Consider the following 21,376-nt stretch of genomic DNA (forward strand, 5'->3'; position numbering starts at 1 on the left):
ACCCTAGATCCAAAAAGATTTAACAATTGCCCACCTCCACAACCCAGTTCCTTGCTTTCCCCACTCTCGATTCCAAATATCATCCAGTCAGTCTGCACACACATTTCTTGCTCTGTAATCCTACCTGTTTTATTTTGTACAATTTCATTTACAAACAAAATTTTCACAGGTGTTTTTTTTTTAAGATTAAAGAAAATTCTATGTGGCAACCAGCAATACAACCACCCGTTCATAGGGCTACTGAAAGCCCGTCCACTTGAACAGATGGGATCTTCCTCAAGATGTCATCATTCCCAAAACAAAGCTTCTGCCATACTCAAATCCCACCTGTATTCAAACAATGAGCCACCTCTTCCCCACCCTCAAGTGCACAGTTGGCTGGAGTGCTGCACTCTGGGCTGCTATATCGGGATACATCACAAAATAGTAAACCATGAAGGCATAGGAGTGGTCCGTGTTTGCTAGGCCTTTGCTGCTGTTGCCTGTGAAGCCCCTGCTGCTGTTAGTTGCTGAATCTTCTGGCTCATCATCTCTATCACAGCTGCAAAAGAATAAACAAAGAGTCAAGAACTCACTCCAGCTGTATGCTATGACATAAGAACATGGATGGCTTTAAAAGGGGGTTGGATAAATTCCTGGAGGCCAAACCTATCAATGGCTACAAGCCCTGATGGTTGTGTGCTATCTCCAGTATTCGAGGCAATAAGCCTGTGTGCACCAGTTGCTGGGGAACATGGGTGGAAGGGTGCTGTTGCACCATGTCCTGCTTGTTCATCCCTGACTAATGGCTGGTTGGCCACTGTGAACAGAGTGCTGGACTAGATGGACCCATGGGCCCATCTAGTCCAGCACTCTGTTCACACAGTGGCCAACCAGGGACCAAGAAAGCAGGACATGGTGCAACAGCACCTTCCCACCCAAGTTCTCCAGCAACTGGTGTATGTAGGCTTACTGCCTCAAATACTGGAGGTAGAACAGATGGGCTATCACCAGATTTAGGTCTTTGCCTACTGCCAGGCCCTCACCTTGCTTCATTGCGTGCTTCTCCTGTAGTGCTGGCTGGATTTTCTCCATCTCTTTTGTCAGGAAATCAATCTTCCTCTTGAAGAAGTCTCTGGCATCATCTAATGACTGCAAGATCAAAGGTACTGTGACAGCCCTCCATCCCACCAAGATGGCTTTTGAACTAAAGAATGGTGCGCTAGAACTGCTAAAGGGGCACACTATAATTTAAACCAGCCACCCCAACCTGGGTCCATCCAGATACTTTGGTCTACAACTCCCATATCTCTGACATTGACCACACTGGCCATGGCTGATGAGAAGTTACAGGCCAAAACATCTGGAGGCACCTGACTTAAACCCTTAACTACTTTGGCATGCCAATTATTCAGGTTACCTTTTCCTCTGAAAACATCATACCCACGGTTATTGTAGGTTTATTCTCTAGGGATGCAGGAAAACCCTGCTAAGAAATTTAGCTACTCTTACTGAAACTCTTTTGGCTTCCTTTGAAAATTGGTCAGACTTTTTGACTCAAGAAGAATCCCTGACTTTTATTTATATTTCACTTAAGGCACATTTCAGAAGCAATTCTCGTCATCTCTCAATGCCATGCCAGCTTTGATGCAAGCGGAGTAGCCAATTGCTGGGGCTCATAGACTGTTGAGGGATTTATCCCTGCTGCCGCATATGAGTGCACACTAGCCAAATGAATCTTGGGTACAACACACAGGCATCTGTGAAATGAAAGAAGCTACTTGAACATAATGGTCTTCACCAGAAGCCCTTTCCCTAAATCTCAGGTATTTTGAAGCTGGCTATGGTTGTGCAGTGGTAAGGCAAAGCACATTGTACATTCTCAAGGACATCAGGGGTTCCCCAGCACCCCATGCACCTGGCACAAAATGGGACTAGGCGCCCCCATTAATAGCCTCTTGCTAAAGGGACCACAGAAATCTGGATCAGACTGTAGTTATAGCTCCCATTTCGAGTCCCCCCCCCCATGCTGAAGCATTTCAGGGCTACAGTCACACATTCAATACTAAGCAGTTCTGAGTACAGATGCAGTAGGTGCTGTTTACTGCAGGTCAGTCAACATGAAGTAGAACAGCATGGTTTGCGTATGCGGCATAAGATTAGACATTGCCTGACATGGGGTAGGATTGTCCACAATTTATCACCTTATTTTAAAAAACCTTAACAGACCTTGAAAAACCTCATTATTACCCATACTGATAGACTCTAGGAGAACAGCTAAAGCCACAAACTAGGGTCCACAACAGCTACCTCCAGGCCAAGCCTGTTGAATAGTACAACTTAACCTTTTTCTATTCAAAGCAGAAAGTAGTAAAGAATCAGACTGTAGCAGGCCCCAATGTTTCACATAAAGTTAAATTATGTGTTGCTGCTTCCTTAAATTGCATATCACTTTTGTGCAAATCTAGAGTACGGGTGTCTTACCTTTTCTACATAGTAACCTGTCCCTACATCTATCAACACTTGGCTGACGTCAGAAAGCTTCCCAGGAACATACATCTATAGAAGAGGTTAAGGAAATGTGCAAGAGGCAGGGAGAAATCAACTGAGGAGAGAAGAATTACGTTTCTGATGACAAAACACCCCATCCGGCAGATGTACAGAAGCCAGGCACACTGCAGGACCATATAACAGTTGCACCAAATGTTTCTAGCCCTCATGGTCAAGGACAAAACTTTGAAAGTGCAAAGGCTCAGAAAACAAGGACCTTTCAGGGGTTATATTTGTATGGTCTATGTAGCTCCCTATTAATTCACAGGACACCTTTCTCCCACTCATTTAATAACCTCTACCATACTTGTCTTCTCTCTCTCTCTCTCCAATTTTTGTAAAAAAGCAAAACAGGACACCAAAATTATCCCAAATACTGCAATAAAAATTATGCAAGTTACATTAATGGATATGTGCAACATTTATCTAGAGACATCATTTGGTTTAAGGATGTAGAGGCACAGGAGGATTCATACATTATAAGCTAAAGAGAGGAATAGGCATTTTTTTCTTTGCAGAAAACCCTGTAGACATCCCCTTAGCAGTCTTAGACACGAAATGGACACTAACTGTCTAATTAATGAGGCACTTAATTAGGCAATAGATGTTTTCCAACTGTTTTATATTTCCTCAATGGCCAGCGTGACCCCAAACTTGTGCCTGATGGATCTGTTGCACATCAGAGGGAAGAAAAGATGCAGGAATGAATATAATCCATGGAAACACAAATTTACCTTATATTTCTCCAGAAGTAGCACCGCGTATTTTAGCTTGTTCAGACAGCACAGCAACCTGGTGTGTTGTTTTAGGCTGAAGGTGCAAAAGATGTTTCAGCCGGAGGAGACCACAACACTACACTATACAGTGATATCTCTTTGATGAGATGTGGCATCACTGCACACAGTGCTCTATTGTGACAAACACAAAACACGCATCACTATGAAAGGTAGGGAGTGGTCATACAGAGAATAATTGGAGGTACAGCTGGGGAGAGGCATCCTTGGTGACCCCAGGGCCTTGGGGAGTGGGGCAGGTTTTGCCTTTCTCCAACTGTCTCAAAATCAGCTTGAAACCAATGTGCACTGGAAGGACTGTGGCTCAGTGGTAGAGCACCAGCTTTGCATGCAGAAGGTCCCTGGTTCGATCTCTGGCTTCTCTAGGTAAAGCTGGGGGGAAAATCTGCCTGACACCCTGGAGAGCCACTGCCAGTCAGTGTCGACAGTACTGGACTAGATGGACCAAGGGTCTGACTCAGTATAAGGCAGCTTCCTATGTACTGCTTATGCTAAAACCAAGAAAATGTCTAAAGAGCCATGGTGGAGAAAAGTATCACAGAGATGACAAAATTCAGCTACCTACCACCATATTTACATGTGCTTACAAGGCCCAGGCTTTTCTACTTAGGAGCCTGAAAAGAACCTCAGAGAGAAATGAGGCGTCCCTACTCTTCGAACAACCATGATTAGAGCACATGCACAAAGTGATTATAGAGAGGAGGCGTAAGGCTCCCCAAAGAGACTGCTCCCTGAAAGATACGACATGGAACCCCAGTAATTATAGGATAATGGAATGGCAGCTTATGGAAGAATGGAAAAGTTTTAAGCAGGAGTAGGTTATTGTGCTGCCAAAATACCACATCTTTCCAGAAAGGATACAGAGCTGGAGAGTGGAACCAATAGCTCTTTACCTGAGGAGACAAAAATACAGCCTTTTAACGTTACTGTTCATAGAATCTGCAGAACTATCCCTTTCCTGAGCAGAAACTTCCACAAAGATGGGTTTTCAAAGTGCTAATTCAGTTCAGCTCAGTTTAACTGGTTAACTTTTTTTTTTTTAAGTGAAAATAGTTTGAGTCACAGGAACTACTGACGAATTCCTCCACAGCATCTTTCATGCAAATCTCTAAGATAGCATAGTAAGGTATGTCTCGGTCTTGTTTCATGTAAGGAACTAAGGAGAGGAAAAGGGTTGCCAGGTAGGTCAGTGGCAGAATTCAGAAGTTTTGACCTTCAAACCATCCTCTTCCAGTCACAGCTTCCTTAACCCAGATGTCACTGTGAGCCCAAACCGGATGACCAGAATCATACAATTGAATGATTTCAGCAGGCCACTGAAATTCACAAATTTCACACACACCCCGAAATGCGAGAAAAGCAAAATTGTGAGAAACATGGCGTATCTACCCTCACTGTAATGGGGAAAAAAATACTCAATTTGTAAAAGGAGAATCTTCCAGGTAGCAAGAGGAGGTGAGGACAAAGTCAAGGTTCACCCTCTTCCCCAAATTAAAGATGCTTAAGGCTGCAATCCTATACCCACTTACCAGGAAGTAAGCCCCATTTAATGCAAAGGGGCTTACATCTGAGTAGACCTGTATAGGACTGTACTGCAAATCAACCCTTCTGCATGTCCAGCATCCAGTTAGGCCACAGCGCATGCACTAACATTCCACAGGTGTACTGAGCATCTTATCCAAACAAAGGTCATCCTTGGAGGGCTCTTGGGAGGAGCTGGGTGAGGGCTGCAAGGTTGCCTAGAGTAATGCAGGGTGTTGATCGAAAAGGAATTACATAAAAGGGGTCATTATGGAATTCATGGCTCAAGACAAAATCAGGTGCTCCATTCCTTGTTTATGGACTGTATCCAATATTAATCATTTTAATGAGCCTACTCTAAAAAGGACTAACACTGGGCACAACCCTGCTTTCATTGGGACCGGTTCTGGGTAGTGATTGGTTTGGAGCAGTGAGATAATGCACTGCCTTCAGATTTTAACATTCTAGTATCCTGAATTTTTCACATTACTACTTGCATATATAGAGAATGTTTGTTTGTTTTCTAGCTGGTCAGGAGAACAGAATTTAAATACATCCTCACCACCTAAAAAAAAGACACAATAATATATTACTACTACTTTTTAATGTTTGTTTTGCTGGTTTATATTTTCATTGTTGTAGCCCACTGTGAGTGGCTACATTTTAGAAGGGGGAAAGCAGGATATACATGTAAAAAAATAATAAAGTTACTTGCCTTCATTGCCTTTAGTCAAGACAGTCAGACAGTCCTTTGCTTCCACGTATTTTGTCTGCACCACCTTAAGTTGTGCGATGGATGAAGAAAGGAATTCCACTTCCTATAGAAAGGCATACAAAACCCAAAGCTCAGCAATGGAGGACCCATAGCCTCAGTTTACAAATTATAATTGGATCAGGCACTCTTAAAGTAGTGTAAAATAATTTTGCCAACGGGGGCCACTATGCCACAAGTGATTACAGTAAAGAACTGGGATAACTGCTTTATTGCAAGGGGAAGCAACCTGGTGTCCTCCAGATATTTTGAACTATAACTTCCATCGGTCCCAGCCAACATGGCCAATGATTATGGGCATTGTAGTCCAAAAGATCTAAAGAGCACCAGTAAACATAACCCTGGTTTATTGAGACACCAGGTGCTTTCATTAAAAAAAAAATCTGGCCAGCTTTGTATGACATTCATAGTGACATCACAGACACTTGGAGGAGGGTAGAGGCTGCATGGCAAGAAAGTGAATGGAGCCATAATGGATATGTGGACCAGAAAGTGTGGCAACTGAGTGCAATTTCCTGCTATTGACCTTCTTTAGGCATGCTAGCCTCTTCTGACACTCATGGCAAAACTTGGAGCAGTCCACTTCCTCTTCTGTTCCATGTGAGCACATGTATGAAAACTAAAGATCCCATGTTAACTGCTATTCTATGATTCTATACTGGGCATGTTTAGCCTGGAAAAGAGAAGACTGAGGGGAGACATGATAGCACTCTTCAAATACTTAAAAGATTGTCACACAGAGGAGGGCCAGGATCTCTTCTCGATCCTCCCAGAGTGCAGGACACGGAATAACGGGCTCAAGTTAAAGGAAGCCAGATTCCAGCTGGACATCAGGAAAAACTCCCTGACTATTAGAGCAGTACGACAATGGAATCAGTTACCTAGGGAGGTTGTGGGCTCTCCCAAATAAAAGGCATTCAAGAGGCAGCTGGACAACCATCTGTCAGGGATGCTTTAGGGTGGATTCCTGCATTGAGCAGGGGGGTTGGCCTCAATGGCCTTGTAGGCCCCTTCCAACTCTGCTATTCTATGATTCTATGTTTATTCCATGACTGTCTGAACATAAACTCCCATTTATCCTGGATACAGAACACATGAGCACCAATCCATTCTAATATAGGCAAAGCCAATTTTTTTTTGTAATTCAATTAACATCAGAAACCATGGGGAATGAATGACCAAGAGATGGCTTACTTCAGAAATTGTTTGGTACCTTTCTCATACACTTCCCCAAAAGCAGCCCATCCCTACAATGAACTAAATGGTTCATAGTCTAACCCAGTAGATAACAACGTAAGTCTCATGCTCTCTTATACCAACAGACTGTGTTCCTCACCTGACATTCACTGGAAGAATTATTATTATTATTATTATTATTATTGGCTGGGGACTGCTGGGACCACCTGTGCCTCCAGTTGCAGTGCTGGATCGAAGGGCACCCAAAACTACAAACTTGACCCTTTAGGGCAGAGCTTTCCAAACTTTTCATGTTGGTGACACATGTTGCTTTCCTTCTTTCTTGGGCTACTTCCAGTGTCTCAGCAGACAGCCATCTTGCCTTCTTGGTTGTCTTTTTCTTTGGGACGTTTTTTGTTGCCACCTCTTGGACAATGTTGCGAACTTCTGTCCATAGTTCTTCCAGGACCCTATCTACTAACTCTAGTCCCTTAAATCTATTCTTCACTTCCACTGCATATTCATTAGAAATATTAGTGAGCTCATACCTAATTGATCTGTGGGTCTTCCCTATTCTCTTTAGTTTGATTCTAAATTGTGCAATAAGAAGTTCGTGATCCCTGTGAGCTCAGAATTTTTAAACATGCAAATAGGAGAGAAGGCAAAGGCAGTGGATTGGCCTACTGGTGGGCAATGTCATTGTGACATCACCAACCAGTAGGCCAATCCACTGCCTCTGCCTTCTCTCCTATTTGCATAAGTGGCTTGGAGGAGGCCTCAGGGCTTTTATTATAGATAGAGATATGAAACGGGCGACGCCAGGAACATCAGAGGGCTGGAGCTTGTTGAAATGGGGCAGAAAGTAGCGGTGCCCATTGGGGACACAGGGCAGCACTTGGTGCGGATAGGGGGAAGAGCCTGGCTGGATCTGATGGCCGTACAGCAAAGCCTCTCGCCAAGCCAAGCCGAATTTGAGGCGAGTGGGGAGAAGGCGAAGTATTGCAATCTGAAGCTTTCTGGCTTTCCAGCAACATCACGAAATCGGGCTTTCCCCATCCTGTCCCCTTCCACTGCAGATCCCGAAAAAGTGGCTGAGGCTGCAATCCTTCTCGCTGGGTCCAAGGGAACTTACTGCCGAGTAGCCCTACTTAGCCCTAAACCTTCCACGCAGACCCTGACACTAGAAGCATCCTAGGGCAGCGCTGGCCAGGAGCCCCCTCGCTTGCGGGCAGTTGGCGCCTGGCAGCCTCTTCATGGGTTCAGCCGGGCTCCGGCGGGGAGGGCTGCCCGTCCCCTTCCGCCGCCGCCTCCTCGCCCGTTCGCTCCCTCCCTCCCTCACCTGGTCGAGCTGGTTCTTCAGCACCTCCAGCTGCGGCAGGGAGAGCTCGGTGATGTTCACCTGCTGCGCCATCTTGGCCGGGAGAGAGAAGAGCCGTTCTTCCACACGCCACACTGGGCGGGCACGGGCGTCCTCTCTAGCCCACGGAGTCTATGGTCAATGAGCCTATTGTGACCCAATACTCGCCGGAAGCCCCGCCCCCGTGCTACGCAGAGATCCCACGCCGCCCTCACTTCCGGTTGCAGATTAGCCTCCTCCTGGAGCGGTAGACGCAGGGCGGTGTTCAGAGGCTTCCAGTGTCGTCTAAACGGCTGCGCTACAAGGCAGAAATCCCACACAGCTATTTCGTCATGATGGAGTGAAGGACTCTACTGGTTGAATTTCTGCCTGTTGCACAAACTTTAATAGCAAGCTAGCCGTGGTCCTCCCCCACTTTTGACTACACATATTTTGTTTGCTTTTTTTTTTTTGGCGTAGTGGACACAGCGGTTTCAAAACTCGGCAACAAAAGTGAGCCTGTAAGACACTCCTGTGCTTTTAAAAACTGAAATGACGCATAAATTCACAGCTTGAAATGTTATATCGCTACATTATTTGCTGAAAATCTGTTTGTCATGGAAGCACTTAAAAAGCACAAGCACCTTTTGCTCTGTGTGTGTGTGTTGTGGGCATATTTTAGGGTGACCATATGAAAAGGAGGACAGGGCACCTGTATCTTTAACAGTTGTATTGAAAAGGAAATTTCAGCAGGTGTCATTTGTATATATGGGGAACTTGGTGAAATTTCCTCTTCATCACACCAGTGAAAGCTGCAGGTGCCCTGCCCTCTTTTAAATCTGGGCACTCTTGTATAGCTCCTGCAGCTTTAACTGTGGTGATGAAGAGGGAATTTCACCAGGTTCTCCAAATATACAAATGACACCTGCTGAAACTCCCTTTTCTATGAAACTGTTAAAGATACAGGAGCCCTGTCCTCCTTTTCATATGGTCACCCTAAGCACTGCCAAAAAAGATTTTAGGCCTGCCCGCTTTCAGTTCGTACATCAATATCCTTTCTCTCAGCCGCTCAGGGAATTCTAGTAGAGTAGCTTGTCTGCTTGTTTTTCTAATAGAAATTCATGATAGCTCAGTTGTATCTGTTGGCAGAAGTTTGGCTTTTGAGCTTTTTAATACAAAACCTGATTTACACGGACTAAGATTCTCATTGTAATACACAATACTTGGAATGACATCCTATTGTTTTCTAGGGTAGCTAGATGTCCTACTTTATAGAAGACAGTCCTGTTTGAAAATCTGTCAGAGGACTATCCTCTCTTTGAAGGGCTGTACACTCCAAGTCAGATTTAAAGGTAAAGAACCACCAGAAGGGAGACTAGGAAGTTGCCCATCAACACTTAAGAGTCTGGACAGCCAACTGAGCAGCCACACAGGTCACCCAGTCAATCTTCCACATGATAGTGAGATGTCCTGTATTTCTATTTGTTATAGTTGTGATTTCTTAACGTGCATCTAAACATATAAATTGGCATGTGCAATGCTGTGCTCTCTTGGCAATGTGTAACTGGCCACCCAATGTTTGTGGGAGTGTGTGTACTGAAACAGCATCTTTGGCTATTGGGCGGCATAAAAATGCAATAAATAAATAAAATCTGCCAACAGTGCAATTTCTCTCCCTGCTGCAGGTCCACATCCTTCCCCTCCCCCCACCCACATTCTACTCTGGAGAACTGGGGGACCCTCCAGAGAAGACTTTAGGGGCACTCAGTGGGGAGAAGACAGGAAAATTGTTATGTGATCAAAAGTCTGCTTATGCAATTCTGGACATAACATAGAATATTCAAATTATTTCACATACCATCTTGGTCATCCTTACAAACAAGCCTTGAAGGTAGGACTTGCAGATTAGGGACTGATGCTTATAGGCAAGGCACAAAGGCAGCGCCTTGAACTTCTTTCAGCCCAAGGCCCAAATCCTACTTTGAAGATGCTCTCTGGGGCCACATTCCCAGTGGTGGGCAGGACCAAGAGTAAAAAGGGTGCCCCCAATATAACAAAAACAAAAAAAATCAGCATATTTTATCTTGAAGTTATTACCAATAAACAAGCCTTAGGAGAGGCATTCCAATCTTTTAGAATTGCGGGGCGGGGAGGGAGATGTGCAAAAGCAAAGAAACCACCGAACCATCAGTAGTTGGGAAATCCAGAGGGTTGGATTTAGCCCCTGGGCCTGAGGTTCTCCATTCCTGCTCAAAGGCCTAACACAGAAAAATGATGCCCAACATCGCCACCACATTGAATTTCCCTCCTGCACATTGATTGCCACTGGGACAAAGATGTGGTATGTAACACAATGGGATGATGTCACAGTCCATCATCACAATGGGATGATGTACCAGGAGGCTGAGCTTGAAGCCTGGCCACAAGCATTGCCTCTTTGACTCAGGAACTGTGGCCCTTACTCTCTTTAGGGGTTAAGGTAAGCTGTGAAAGCTGATGCACCCTCTTTGCGGCTCTCTGGCATTCTAGTAGGGTTCTGGGGCTAGGCCAAGGCTCAGATTAAATCCTACCTGTGATAAGTGGTTTTGCTTTAGTTTAGAAATGTACAGCAGCAATAGAATCGGTAAGTTTCCCACAATTTCACACGTGTGTGTGGTGGGATGGGGGCACGCTTGTAAATAGTTTCTCCAATGGCAAGATTAATCTTTGCTAGAACAAGCAGCGGGTCAAGCAGCACTGTATTTAACTGTAGGTATACATACCTCAGTCCTTGTGAAAATATCTAGAGTAAGCTATCCTAATTAAGGGGAGGGTGTTTGCAGTTTTAAGTATCCACTCTGTTAAGCTTATGTTTTGCAGTTCTATGCCCTATCCCTTTCTTCACCCATTTGTCATCCTGTAACCAGTGAGGTGGATCCAAATATCAGCTTGATCAACTGTGCTGGTGGAAGAGAGTTTCAATGTGTTGCTATTTGTATAGTGAACATTATACCCCCTGCTTGACATTTACAAAGGAATTTCCTCATCAAGGTAACCCAGATCCTGTACCAACAAAACAGGGAATGTGGGGACCTGTACGTATTATACAACTGCATCTCATTCTTCTGTTTTATTTATCAAATCCATTATATACACCACCTTTTAGTCTTCTTTTACGTAACTCATGATGTTCTGCTAGCCTTGGGAAGAGCTAGGAAATATAAATACATTTGCAACAGAAGGCACGTGTGCCCTAGATGCTTTGCCAAGCGAGAGTGGAAGATTAATCACAGAGCTAGAATGCTATAGCCACTACCAGGAGGCATATACAAATCAGGAGCTATAACATATTGGTCAGAACTAGTGTGTGTGTATACACACACACAGAATTATTTGCTTTGACTTTTATTTAGGCTTTTAAACATTAAAATACAAATAGATTTAAGAATAACTGATAATAATCTCTGGGAATTTTATTGGTACATTGCGCAAATGATATTTTTAAAAAACCAACCCAGAAACTTAGATAGGAATGTCCCCCCATAAATGCAACACAGACTCCTCAAGACAAGGTAAGGCACCAATTAGTGACCAAACCAGCTTCCATAGGCCAAATATTTTATCCTCTCCCCCCCCACAAGAGCAGTTTGCATTAAAGGCAGTTCAGAGTCCATGAAAAAATCATCCAAGTCAAATCCCTCCCACCCTAAACCAGATGTCATGCTCTTGTCATGTTGTCTACTGCAGAGACACTGGTAAGCCATAGGCTATAGGGGCAGCACCAATCATGTATCTGAGTCTGGGAGCCTGGCGGGCCTGAATGACATATTGGAGCAGTGGAGCTCTGGACCCTGCCTTGAGCCAACTCTTCAGAAGTGCCTCCATGTAGCGATCGATGTCTCGGTCAGTCACATCCCAGAGGTTACCCAGCACCAGGGGACTGGAAAGCAAGGAACACACACCACTTTTAAAACGCAATCCTGGATATTGCAGTTCCTACCCAAAGAAAGCATTGAAAACAAGTTCAATTGCAGCTTTTAAAGCTCAGCTAAAAACTTTTCTTTTTCCTAAAGCTTTTAAAACTTGATTTTGTTCTGACTTTTATACTGCCTGTTTGGTGCATTCTCTTCCCCTCCTTATTGTTTTATTATGATTTTATTAGAATGTAAGCCTATGCGGCAGGGTCTTGCTATTTATTGTTTTACTCTGTACAGCACCATGTACATTGATGGTGCTATATAAATAATAATAATAATAATAAGGTTCTACTATCTAGCTTCTCCAAAGCACTGAGTAATGACTTTAAGGCAGGAGTTTCCCTGGAGAAAGACACACACACCTGTCTTTGTTTGGAGATAATAGTGGGGATCCCCCCTGCATGCCACTCCCCCCTGAAAGAATTACCAGCTGCCACCTCCATTGGGGAGTGGAGGGGCTTTGCTGTACACCAGGGAAAGCCTGCATGCAGTAAAACTGATCCCTGGCTGAAACGCTGGCTGGGGCAGGCATGGTCACACCACTGAGATCATCCAGCCCAAGAAGGGCTGGGTGAGGGGCCATTTGGTCCTACCCCCAAAGTGTTCCCCATTCTTGAGGGTCTATTTCTACTTGCTAGTTGCATCCACAATTAAATCCTTGCCCGGTCTCAACATAGCATCGGGGCTTCCTATAGCTGGATTTTTTTTATGAGCTATAACATTTGTCCTCATTCCGGCCTATAGCTTTACTTTCCCAAACCAGCAATAAATATCCCTCATGATTTCAGAGTAACAAAGATCATGGGAAGAGTGTTCTCTATAGGACTAGAAGGGCGCAAAGGCCATCAAGCTCCACTTTTTACTGGAAAAGTAGTACCATCCACACAAGGGCCCAACGCTACACACATCAAACATATGCTGCATACACTCTGTGTGGGTGCAATACAGAGAGATGCTGGCAGGGGAGATAGCAAAATTAGTTGTGCTGCACAGCTGAGCACAACACCACATACACTTGTAAGGAATGCAATCCTCCCTTTGGGGCCCCTAGCTAATCTGACCTGGAAAGAATTCCTTTCCAGCTACAGAAAAGGAGCAGGGAAGTACTCTCACTCACCCTCTGCCACCACTAAGCATGAACAAGCCTAACCACCAAAATACCCGTTGGGGCAGAGGAGATCGTTTAAGTGAAACTTTGGATTAAACCAAACTGGAAAGGACACATCTCCCCACATCAGTTGGGCAGGGATAGCCTAGTTCAGGGGTGGGCAGAAAATAGTTCTCCAACTCCCAGCATTCCTTACCATTGGTGGTGAAGTCCAAATAGTTGGATATCTATCTTCTGCCCACCCAGGCCTGGTTGGATAGTCCACCCTTTCTAGGGAATGGGGATGCTTCGGGGATCGCCCTGCACTTGTCAGAGGCAGTGCAAACTCGGCTGGAGAATCGTAGCCGTTACTCTCTCCCGGGCATAAGATACCACTACACATATCCTGGTTGATAATGTTGTATGGGGCATCCTTCCTCCAGCAGACTGAGCAAAGATAAAGGCACTCAGTGTGGTGGCTCCGTTTTTCGTAGGCGGACTTCACCCTTCACATACAGTATGGGAATCCTGCCCACAAGATTCCAGGGTCTGTAACGCATGCTGATCTCAGATTCTAAGAGACAGGCCGAGCCAGCGCAGGTTGCGGCAACTTACCATCCTGCCATGATGAACCTGAGGACAGCACCAGTTCCCTCCAGGTTGCCTTGCACTGCTAGGGCAGCGCTGCTGCAGCCGAAAAGAAGAGCCACCGCCCTGCAGTCCACCTTAAGGATGGAGTCCACGAAACGGGCGCCTGCACCATGCCCAGCGTAGCTACAGGAAGACAAGATAAACAGCACCACCAGAAATAAGACAATGCCCAGTTGGATCCAAACTCTGGTCATCCTTTTTACTACAGCCTCAGCTGCCTGTTGTATACAAGTGCATCAATCCGATAGCTGATGCAAGCACCAACCCCACTTACACTCCGAAGCACATAAGAAGAGCCCTGCTGGATCAGACCAGGGGTCCATCTAGTCCAGCATTCTGTTCACACAGCGGCCGGCCGAATGGATGTGGAATCCAACAAGCAGGACACGGGTGCAACGGCGCCCTCCCACTCATGCTCCCCAGCAACTGGTATACATAGGCATGCTGCCTCTGATACTGAAGGTAGCATTTAGCCCTCAAGACTAGTAGCCATTGATAGCCCTTCTCCTCTGTGAATCCTGCATATAGAAAGCTTCTATATCTAGGGGAAATTTAGCACCAGCTAAATTTGGCTTGTTACCAACTTGGACACGTCATTCATAACTAGAGGACCAAAGGTTGATGGGAGGCTGCACCCTCAAGATGAGCACCACTGCGAGGAACGAAACAACTTGACCCCAGCCCTCAGATCAGCAACTGTGGGGAGATTGCTTCACACACCCCACCACCCAGGAAGCACACAGACAGTTGCTCTGTGGCTGCAAAAAGACAGCAAGGGAAGAAATTCTGGCCTTGTCACTGCCCAAATGAACAGGGACTGCTAGATCACCCCCCACCCCAGTCCTTCAGAACAGACAAACAGCTTGGTCCCAATTGGACTGAAAATGCCTGTTAAACCTGTCCATTCTATCAGTGAAAAACTGGCCTGTTTTCCCCACCACCACCTTTTTCCTCCACTCTCCTTGCAAGTTAATTTTATCATTGTAAGCCTGAGGACAGAGCCTGTGCCTTTTGATTTCACTACACTGTTTAATATAGGTGCATAAGAATCAACACTAATAAGCATGTGCAGAGCTTTCTAGAATGGAACCTCCTTAAAAGGCCCAGGGAGTGTATCAGAGTGTCAGTCATTGTAGTTTTAATTAACCAGGAAAGTCTGATGTTTGGGAAGGGAAGAGGAGCTCAGTCTCAAAAAGATTTCCCATGAACTGAAGTTGCCACTCATTTGTAAAGCCTAAAATCACTTTCTGGGATTTTAGGCTCCACCACAAGAGCGAAAGGACCAGACAATCATTAGAACTCCAGGTCGTAGAAGGATGTCTCCAAGTACCATTTGCTGGGGAAGAGCAGGAGAAGACAGCTGTCTGTTTTCTCAGATTCCCTTGCCCTCTTTCTGCTCACATCTTTCTTAGCAACTGTGACTGCCCACCTCACAATGAGATCAATAGAAATCTCAGACCCATCGACATGTGCAAAGCCCACATTTGCCCAGGACAACGTGGTGACCTAGCTCAATAACTGCTGGAAAGTGTCTTGCCTTTTACTGCCAACAACATGCTTTCCCCACCCCCACCCCATTGCATCACAGCACCAGCCTTCTCCTCCGTCACTAGTTTACACTAGAGCTCCACGGTGTACTTACATGTAGAGATCACGTTCTTCAAGGGCCAGTGGTACTTGATCTGCGCTGGGGGTCTCTCCCACCACTCCTGTCCACCCAGGCTCACTACCAAGCGATAAGGGAAGGGTGGGTGGGTAAAAACAAGTTCACACGGTTAAGACCAGCTGTACTTTGGTTTAACTGGGTCAACTTTGCAAGCTCCCATCGGTCAAAAAGGAAACCTACTAGCAGGTTGTGTAGAACTCCAGCTTGCATGCAGGCCCTAAGCAGGCACGTGCTGATACCTACCTCTGAAACCAGTCTTTGAACACCTTCTCCGTCCCGGGAAGGTTTGTGTGGGGGTTTAGGACATAAAAGGTGCTGCTGCTGTCGACACCACCATTGAGGATCGTCTCTTTCCGATACTGCTCAAAGGAGATTTAAAAAGTTGCTTTGTTAGATGGGAGATAAAAAGAGCACGGAATTTGGTACTGGGCACAGATTTCAGCCTGTGAAGCTTTTCACTAGGTGTAGCCTTGATAAGACAAGGGCAACCTCTAAGGCCAGAGCAGACTCATTGCCTAAAGGAATCCAGTTAAATCTGCAAACTGACTGACACAAATGACAGAACTGAGCTTCTTAAAAGGTGGAGAATTAATAAACAGAACAACCTAAAAGCCCAAGCGTGTGCTTACACCTAGTCAGCCCAGTGTCTCATTTAGAACCAGAACCAGAAAGGGAACCTCTAGGTAAAAGTTCATTCATCCATCAGCCCCAGTCCCTTTCCTCCAAACCCCCAAACCTATGCAAATCAAAGACAGGTAGTAGGTGCACTACAGAAGCATTCCTATGCAAACAGCTCCAGCTGACTCGGCAGAATAAGCCAACCTTCTGGCCACAGAGGAAGCAAGGGTAGCTCAGTGCCATTTCTAACCGGTAACAGCCATGCTGGGTCAGACCCAAGGCCTATTTGGTCCAGAATTCTGTTCAGACAGTGGCCAACCAGATGCCCCAATGGGAAGCCCACAAACAGGACAGGAGTGCAATAGTACCCTCCCACTCGTGTTTCCAGCAACTGGCATACAGAAGCGCACTACCCGATACGGGGGGACGATATACAGTATAGCCCATTGATAGCCTTATGCTCCATGAAAACCCTCCACGGGGTCTTTCTCAGCACTTAACTGAACAATCCTTTATGCTAGAGATATCACCAAGGCGACAGACACCTGAAGACTCAGGCATGCAGTAAACCCGCTACTTAGCTTTGACTACGTCAATGCATTTTGCTATGAAGCCTATCTTCAAAAGGTGGTGGTATCAAGCCATGTCTAGATCAGGCTCTTCCGTCTTCTAACAGGGCAGGGATTCTTTTACCTTTTTTGTCAGAGAATAGCTAAGCAGGAAATGCAGAGATGGTAACCGGGTCACTGACTGATCTCTCAAGCATGGTATGTTTTCCCAGGGGAGCTTCTGCAGGTGCTGGAAAGGAGGATCGGGAGGTAAGTGCAAGAGAGAACTGCAATGCTGGCCTTCCCCACCCTGATGTCCTCTGGATGTGTTGGGCTACAGCACCCATCATTCCCGGCCAGCACGGCCAGTGTGATGGGAGTTGCAGTCCAACACATCTGGAGAGCACTGGGTTGGAGAAGGCTGTGCTAGGCTTATTCAATTGTACATCAGCAATATGTCACATTATATTCAGCAAGCACATGACAAATTCTCAGAAAGATAATAGGGGCCGTAGCTCAGTGGTAGAGCATCTGCTTTGCATGCAAAAGTCCCAGGTTCGATCCCCGGCATCTCCAGTTAGGGCTGACAAAATTCCTGCCTAAAACACTGGAGAACTGCTGCCAGCCAGTGTCGACAATACTGGGTAGATGGACAAATGGACTGACTCAGTATAAGGCAGCGTCCTACGTTCCTAAACTAAAGAATTTGGGAGGTGGCTGACAGCTCCATATTTTGGCAGGATCAGCCACGCCTCGCTACATGTCCATCAGCATATTGCCATGTAGCTGATGCACATTCAAATTAAACCACCATTATGTAGGACACGGAGAGGAATTTATTAATCATCCCAGCAGAAGAGCGAGGGAAAAAAGTTACACAAACATCTGATTGACTACTGATCTTCCTTTAGCTTTTGAAGACTAGGGGTGCTTCCAGACGAGGCTTTTGTTGTGCCATCGCCCTTTCTCGTTCACAGGATTTTACAGGGGTTCCAGAAGCTGTCGTCTTCCATTTGTAACCCACCTGTGTTTTCCCCCACTGCTCCTTCTGTGTGTGTTTTTTTCCTTACCCGAAAAAGACGTTAAGGAGAGAAATAACTTCACAATGTCTTTTGATGGGTAGCGCTAGGAGTGTCAGTCTGGAAGCACTCTTAAGTCTCTTCTGTCTTGTGGGGGTGGGGGAGGGTCAGACCATTGGAAGGAAGCAGAGACATACCCCCAACCCACCCAATGTCCGGTATAGGATTTCCATTATCCACAGTTTTAGGTTTGCCCGCAGAAGAAGATTCTACAAGAGACTGTTAAATGTCAAGGTCAGCCATCTGGACCTGGGCAGGGCATTTTCTAGTGGGGTGACTTGATTGCCAATTAGTGGCTTATTTGTCTGTACAGATAATGTGTTGTATATATATGGCTAGTGCATGAATGTCTTCTTATTTCTTTCCTGGTATATGCTGTTACGCTGTGAGTATTGTGTTATGTGCCACGTATGCTGTAAATATATTTTTATCAAACTAAGTTAAGCCTCAAGCCTCGTGTGGCGCAGAGGGGTAAAGCAGCAGTTTCTGCAGCTGAAACTCTCCCCACGGCCTGATCTTGATCCCAGCGGAAGCTGGTTCTCAGGCAGTAGGCTCAGGTCGACTCAGCCTTCCATCCTCCCGAGGTCGGTAAAATGAGTACCCAGTTAGCTGGGGGAAAGGTAATAACAGCCGGGGAAGGCAACGGCAAACCACCCCGTTATAAAGCCTGCCAAGAAAACATAAGCGAAAGCTGGCGTCCCTCCAAGAGTCAGTAATGACTCAGTGCTTGCACAAGAGGTTCCTTTCCTTCCTAAGTTAAGCCTCAGTAAATGTAGTTGAAGAAACTCAAGTGTCTGTGGTCTCTGGCTATCTCGCTGTCTCTTCGCACACTAAAAACTTCCAGCTGTTCTTCTCTCTAACAAGAGAAATATAGCAATCTCGACACCCAATCCCCCTGATCATCAAGAAGAGAGAAGCTGTACTCTCAAATGCTGCTTTTGTAGAGCCAATATGTTTTGTATTGGATTCTTTTAACTGTTTTTATTGTGTTTTATTCTTTTAACGAACTGTAATCTGCACCCAGAAAACATTGGTTATTGGGAAGATTAAAAATACAAAAAACAAAATTTGGAGAGTGATACTGGGCAGGCCAAAAGCTGGGCAGTGCCCAATAGACCGGAGTGAGTAACTCTCTGGCCCTCCAGGTGTTTTGGCCTACAAGTCCCAGCAGCCCTAACCAGCATGGCCAATGGTGAAGGAATATGGGAATTGTAGGCCAAAATGTCTGGAGGGCCCATAGGCTGCCGGTCCCAGCAATAGACCCAGCCATCCCACAAGGTGATGCTTTTCATCCCCCACTGGGAAGGGAACCCAAGCAACAGCCCCTTCCACAAGCAAAGGATGCGTTTCCCTGTCCCAGGTGTAAGACTACGCGGAAACCTCCAATTCACTCACTTTATCCAGCACAAGGACCAAGTGGCTACTTGGCACCTGACCAGTACAGGATCCCAGTTTGTCCACTGCCTCCTGCAGCAGGTTCAGAGCTCTCTCGGGTTGAGCTGGGTTGAGCCCCTGCACCAAACCCCGCACGTCTTGCGGGGTCAAGAGATGTGACCCAGTCAGCATGGCCTATTGGGAGGGGAGAACAGACATTAAACGCAAGCCATCTCTGCCCCCAATCCCTATCAGGGCTGCCTGATACAACAAGAGCTTGTGAAAGGGCCAAAAAGCATAGAGTAGCAGAAAAACGAAGGGGGCAATTAGAAAATTAAAGGGTTGGACAGCATGCCCTGGGAGAGAGATTTAAAAAAAACAAATCCTAGTTCCTTTCAAATGGTGGGAGGGGGATTGCATGATAGAGGCTTATTTTTTTAAAAAAACAATAACAACACTGCATGAGAGAGACCGTGGATGGGGGAATTCTCCCAGTGAAGCAGATCTGCAGCAGAGAACAGTAGATAGAAAAACCGGGGGGGGGGGGGAATCCCAATCCAGCCCATAAATTCATGCAATGCATAATAGGGAAATCACTGCTGCAGGATGTGGCAGTGGTCACTAATTTAGATCGCTTTCTAAAAGGGAATTGGAAATACGCATGGAGGGTAGGTCTATCAAAAGTGATGGTGGTGGTTATATGGAAGCTCCATGACCAGCGGCAGTGTACCTCTGAATACCAGAACCTGGGAGCAAAAAGGAGGTCATCACCCTTCGTGCCCTGTTCCTGGAAAGGACCTGGCAAGCCAGTTTGAAACGGAAAGCTGGATTTTTGCTCTGGATTCACCCAGTCACCAGTAGCTCTTTCCAGCTGTTATGGCCCTCCAAACGTCATTGGACTCCAACTCCAATGATCAGCCCCAGCCATCACGGCCAATGGTCAGGGATTATGGGAGTTGCAGTCCAGCAGCATCCAGAGGGCCACAGGCTCCCTGTGTTGAAGGCTCCCGCAGGGGCCCCTCACCTTGAGCAGCGCCAGATCCACCTCCTTACAGCCACATGCCCCGAGATGAGTCCAAAGGTGGGCGGCCTCCTTGGCCAAGCTTCGGTCCTCGCAGGCTGGTAGCAGGGCGCCCCTCCAGCAGCCCAGCACGTGCTCCTCCAAGGACTCGGCTAAAGCCTGGGGAGGGAAGCAGGAGTTCCTCGAAAGGGGCAGCCCTTCGCCCAGCTGCCAAGGTAGGGCAAACAGCACGACAGCAGTGGAGTTTAGGAGCGGATGCTGCTCTCCTACCCAGCTCAAACTCTTGCCCTCCCCTCTGCAGCAGCCACAGACAGCAAAGCCACAGGGTTTTGGTGGGGAGAAGAGCAAAGTCTGATGGAATCAGGAGTGACAGGGTGAGACAGCAAGAGGCTCTGACCCTGGGTATCAAGAGCCCCTCTTCCTACAATCATCGCTGCCAGCTCAAAAAGGGCCCAGAGTTCTGAACAGGATTGGCTCTCTTATCCCTTACTAGCTTTTAGCATCTCTTTTTGGCCATAGGAAACCAGAGGGGGCTCAGGCTTCTAGCATGGAGCCAATATAAAGTGCCAGTGCCTCCTTATTCCCTTGAAGACCAGGGCTGGGCAGAAAGTAAAACTAGATCTCTGGGTGATTTCCAGTAGATCAACAAGGATTTCTGAGCCCCAATTGTTTAAGGATAGCAAGAACAAAGTGACTTCCCCACTCTACACTATACTGCTGAAATGGAGAAAGATTCAGGTTAGCAGGAATGGATTGCTGTGTGGTAGGACTATGAGCTCCATTCAGCTCAGAACTCTTTCATTCAAAGTATATGCCTTTTGCACTGGCCTTCGGATAGTGGTTCGATGGCGATTCTGCAAGGCTGAAGCCTGCCCACCCCTGCAAGCGACCTCACCTTCATTCTCTTATCCAGGGCAATCCGGCCGGTCCACCACTCCTTCTTCTCAGTGAAATTAGAGATCTCTTTCTGTTTTTGCAGGATGGCATCAAACTCACTGAGCGCTGCGCTTAAGGGCACCTGAGAAATGAAAAAGGGTTTTGTGAAAAACTCGCACCAGATTCAGGAAGCTGAACTAGGTGATGTTTTACTTCCTGCTGCTCCTACCTTGCTGTGTGCGGTCTGTATCTGCACGGTGACGGGGTCAGCATTTTTCTTCAACCGTGTCAGCAAGAGAATGTCCCCAACAGCTTCTGGCTGGATGCTCACCAAGGTCAATATACACACTGTTACCCCTATAACAGGAGACA

The 21,376-nt window shown here is 46.3% G+C and overlaps 2 protein-coding genes across 2 annotated transcripts in view; both read right to left on the minus strand.

The window, feature by feature from the left end:
• Nucleotides 1-103: 103 nt before the first annotated feature.
• Nucleotides 104-8,239, minus strand: PFDN5 (prefoldin subunit 5). Its single transcript, XM_063119567.1, has 6 exons — nucleotides 8,132-8,239; nucleotides 5,560-5,662; nucleotides 4,185-4,216; nucleotides 2,464-2,538; nucleotides 1,026-1,131; nucleotides 104-541 (listed from the first exon to the last, which is right to left on the minus strand). The coding sequence occupies exons 1-6, from the start codon at nucleotides 8,201-8,203 to the stop codon at nucleotides 462-464; spliced, it is 468 nt and encodes a 155-aa protein (XP_062975637.1). The 5' UTR covers nucleotides 8,204-8,239; the 3' UTR covers nucleotides 104-461.
• A 3,352-nt stretch (nucleotides 8,240-11,591) lies between these two features.
• The window catches only part of ESPL1 (extra spindle pole bodies like 1, separase), a 61,589-nt gene continuing 51,804 nt past the window's right edge, over nucleotides 11,592-21,376 (minus strand). Inside the window, exons 22-30 of the mRNA XM_063123107.1 lie at nucleotides 21,234-21,361; nucleotides 21,024-21,146; nucleotides 20,132-20,287; nucleotides 19,129-19,302; nucleotides 16,800-16,904; nucleotides 15,732-15,847; nucleotides 15,465-15,548; nucleotides 13,787-13,945; nucleotides 11,592-12,047 (exon numbers count right to left, since the gene is read on the minus strand). Coding sequence (XP_062979177.1) covers nucleotides 11,846-12,047; nucleotides 13,787-13,945; nucleotides 15,465-15,548; nucleotides 15,732-15,847; nucleotides 16,800-16,904; nucleotides 19,129-19,302; nucleotides 20,132-20,287; nucleotides 21,024-21,146; nucleotides 21,234-21,361 — 1,247 coding nt within the window. The 3' untranslated portion in view covers nucleotides 11,592-11,845. The remainder of the gene's footprint in view (nucleotides 12,048-13,786; nucleotides 13,946-15,464; nucleotides 15,549-15,731; nucleotides 15,848-16,799; nucleotides 16,905-19,128; nucleotides 19,303-20,131; nucleotides 20,288-21,023; nucleotides 21,147-21,233; nucleotides 21,362-21,376) is intronic.

The sequence above is a fragment of the Elgaria multicarinata genome, chromosome 3 (assembly GCF_023053635.1).
Source record: "Elgaria multicarinata webbii isolate HBS135686 ecotype San Diego chromosome 3, rElgMul1.1.pri, whole genome shotgun sequence".
NCBI lineage: Eukaryota > Metazoa > Chordata > Lepidosauria > Squamata > Anguidae > Elgaria > Elgaria multicarinata.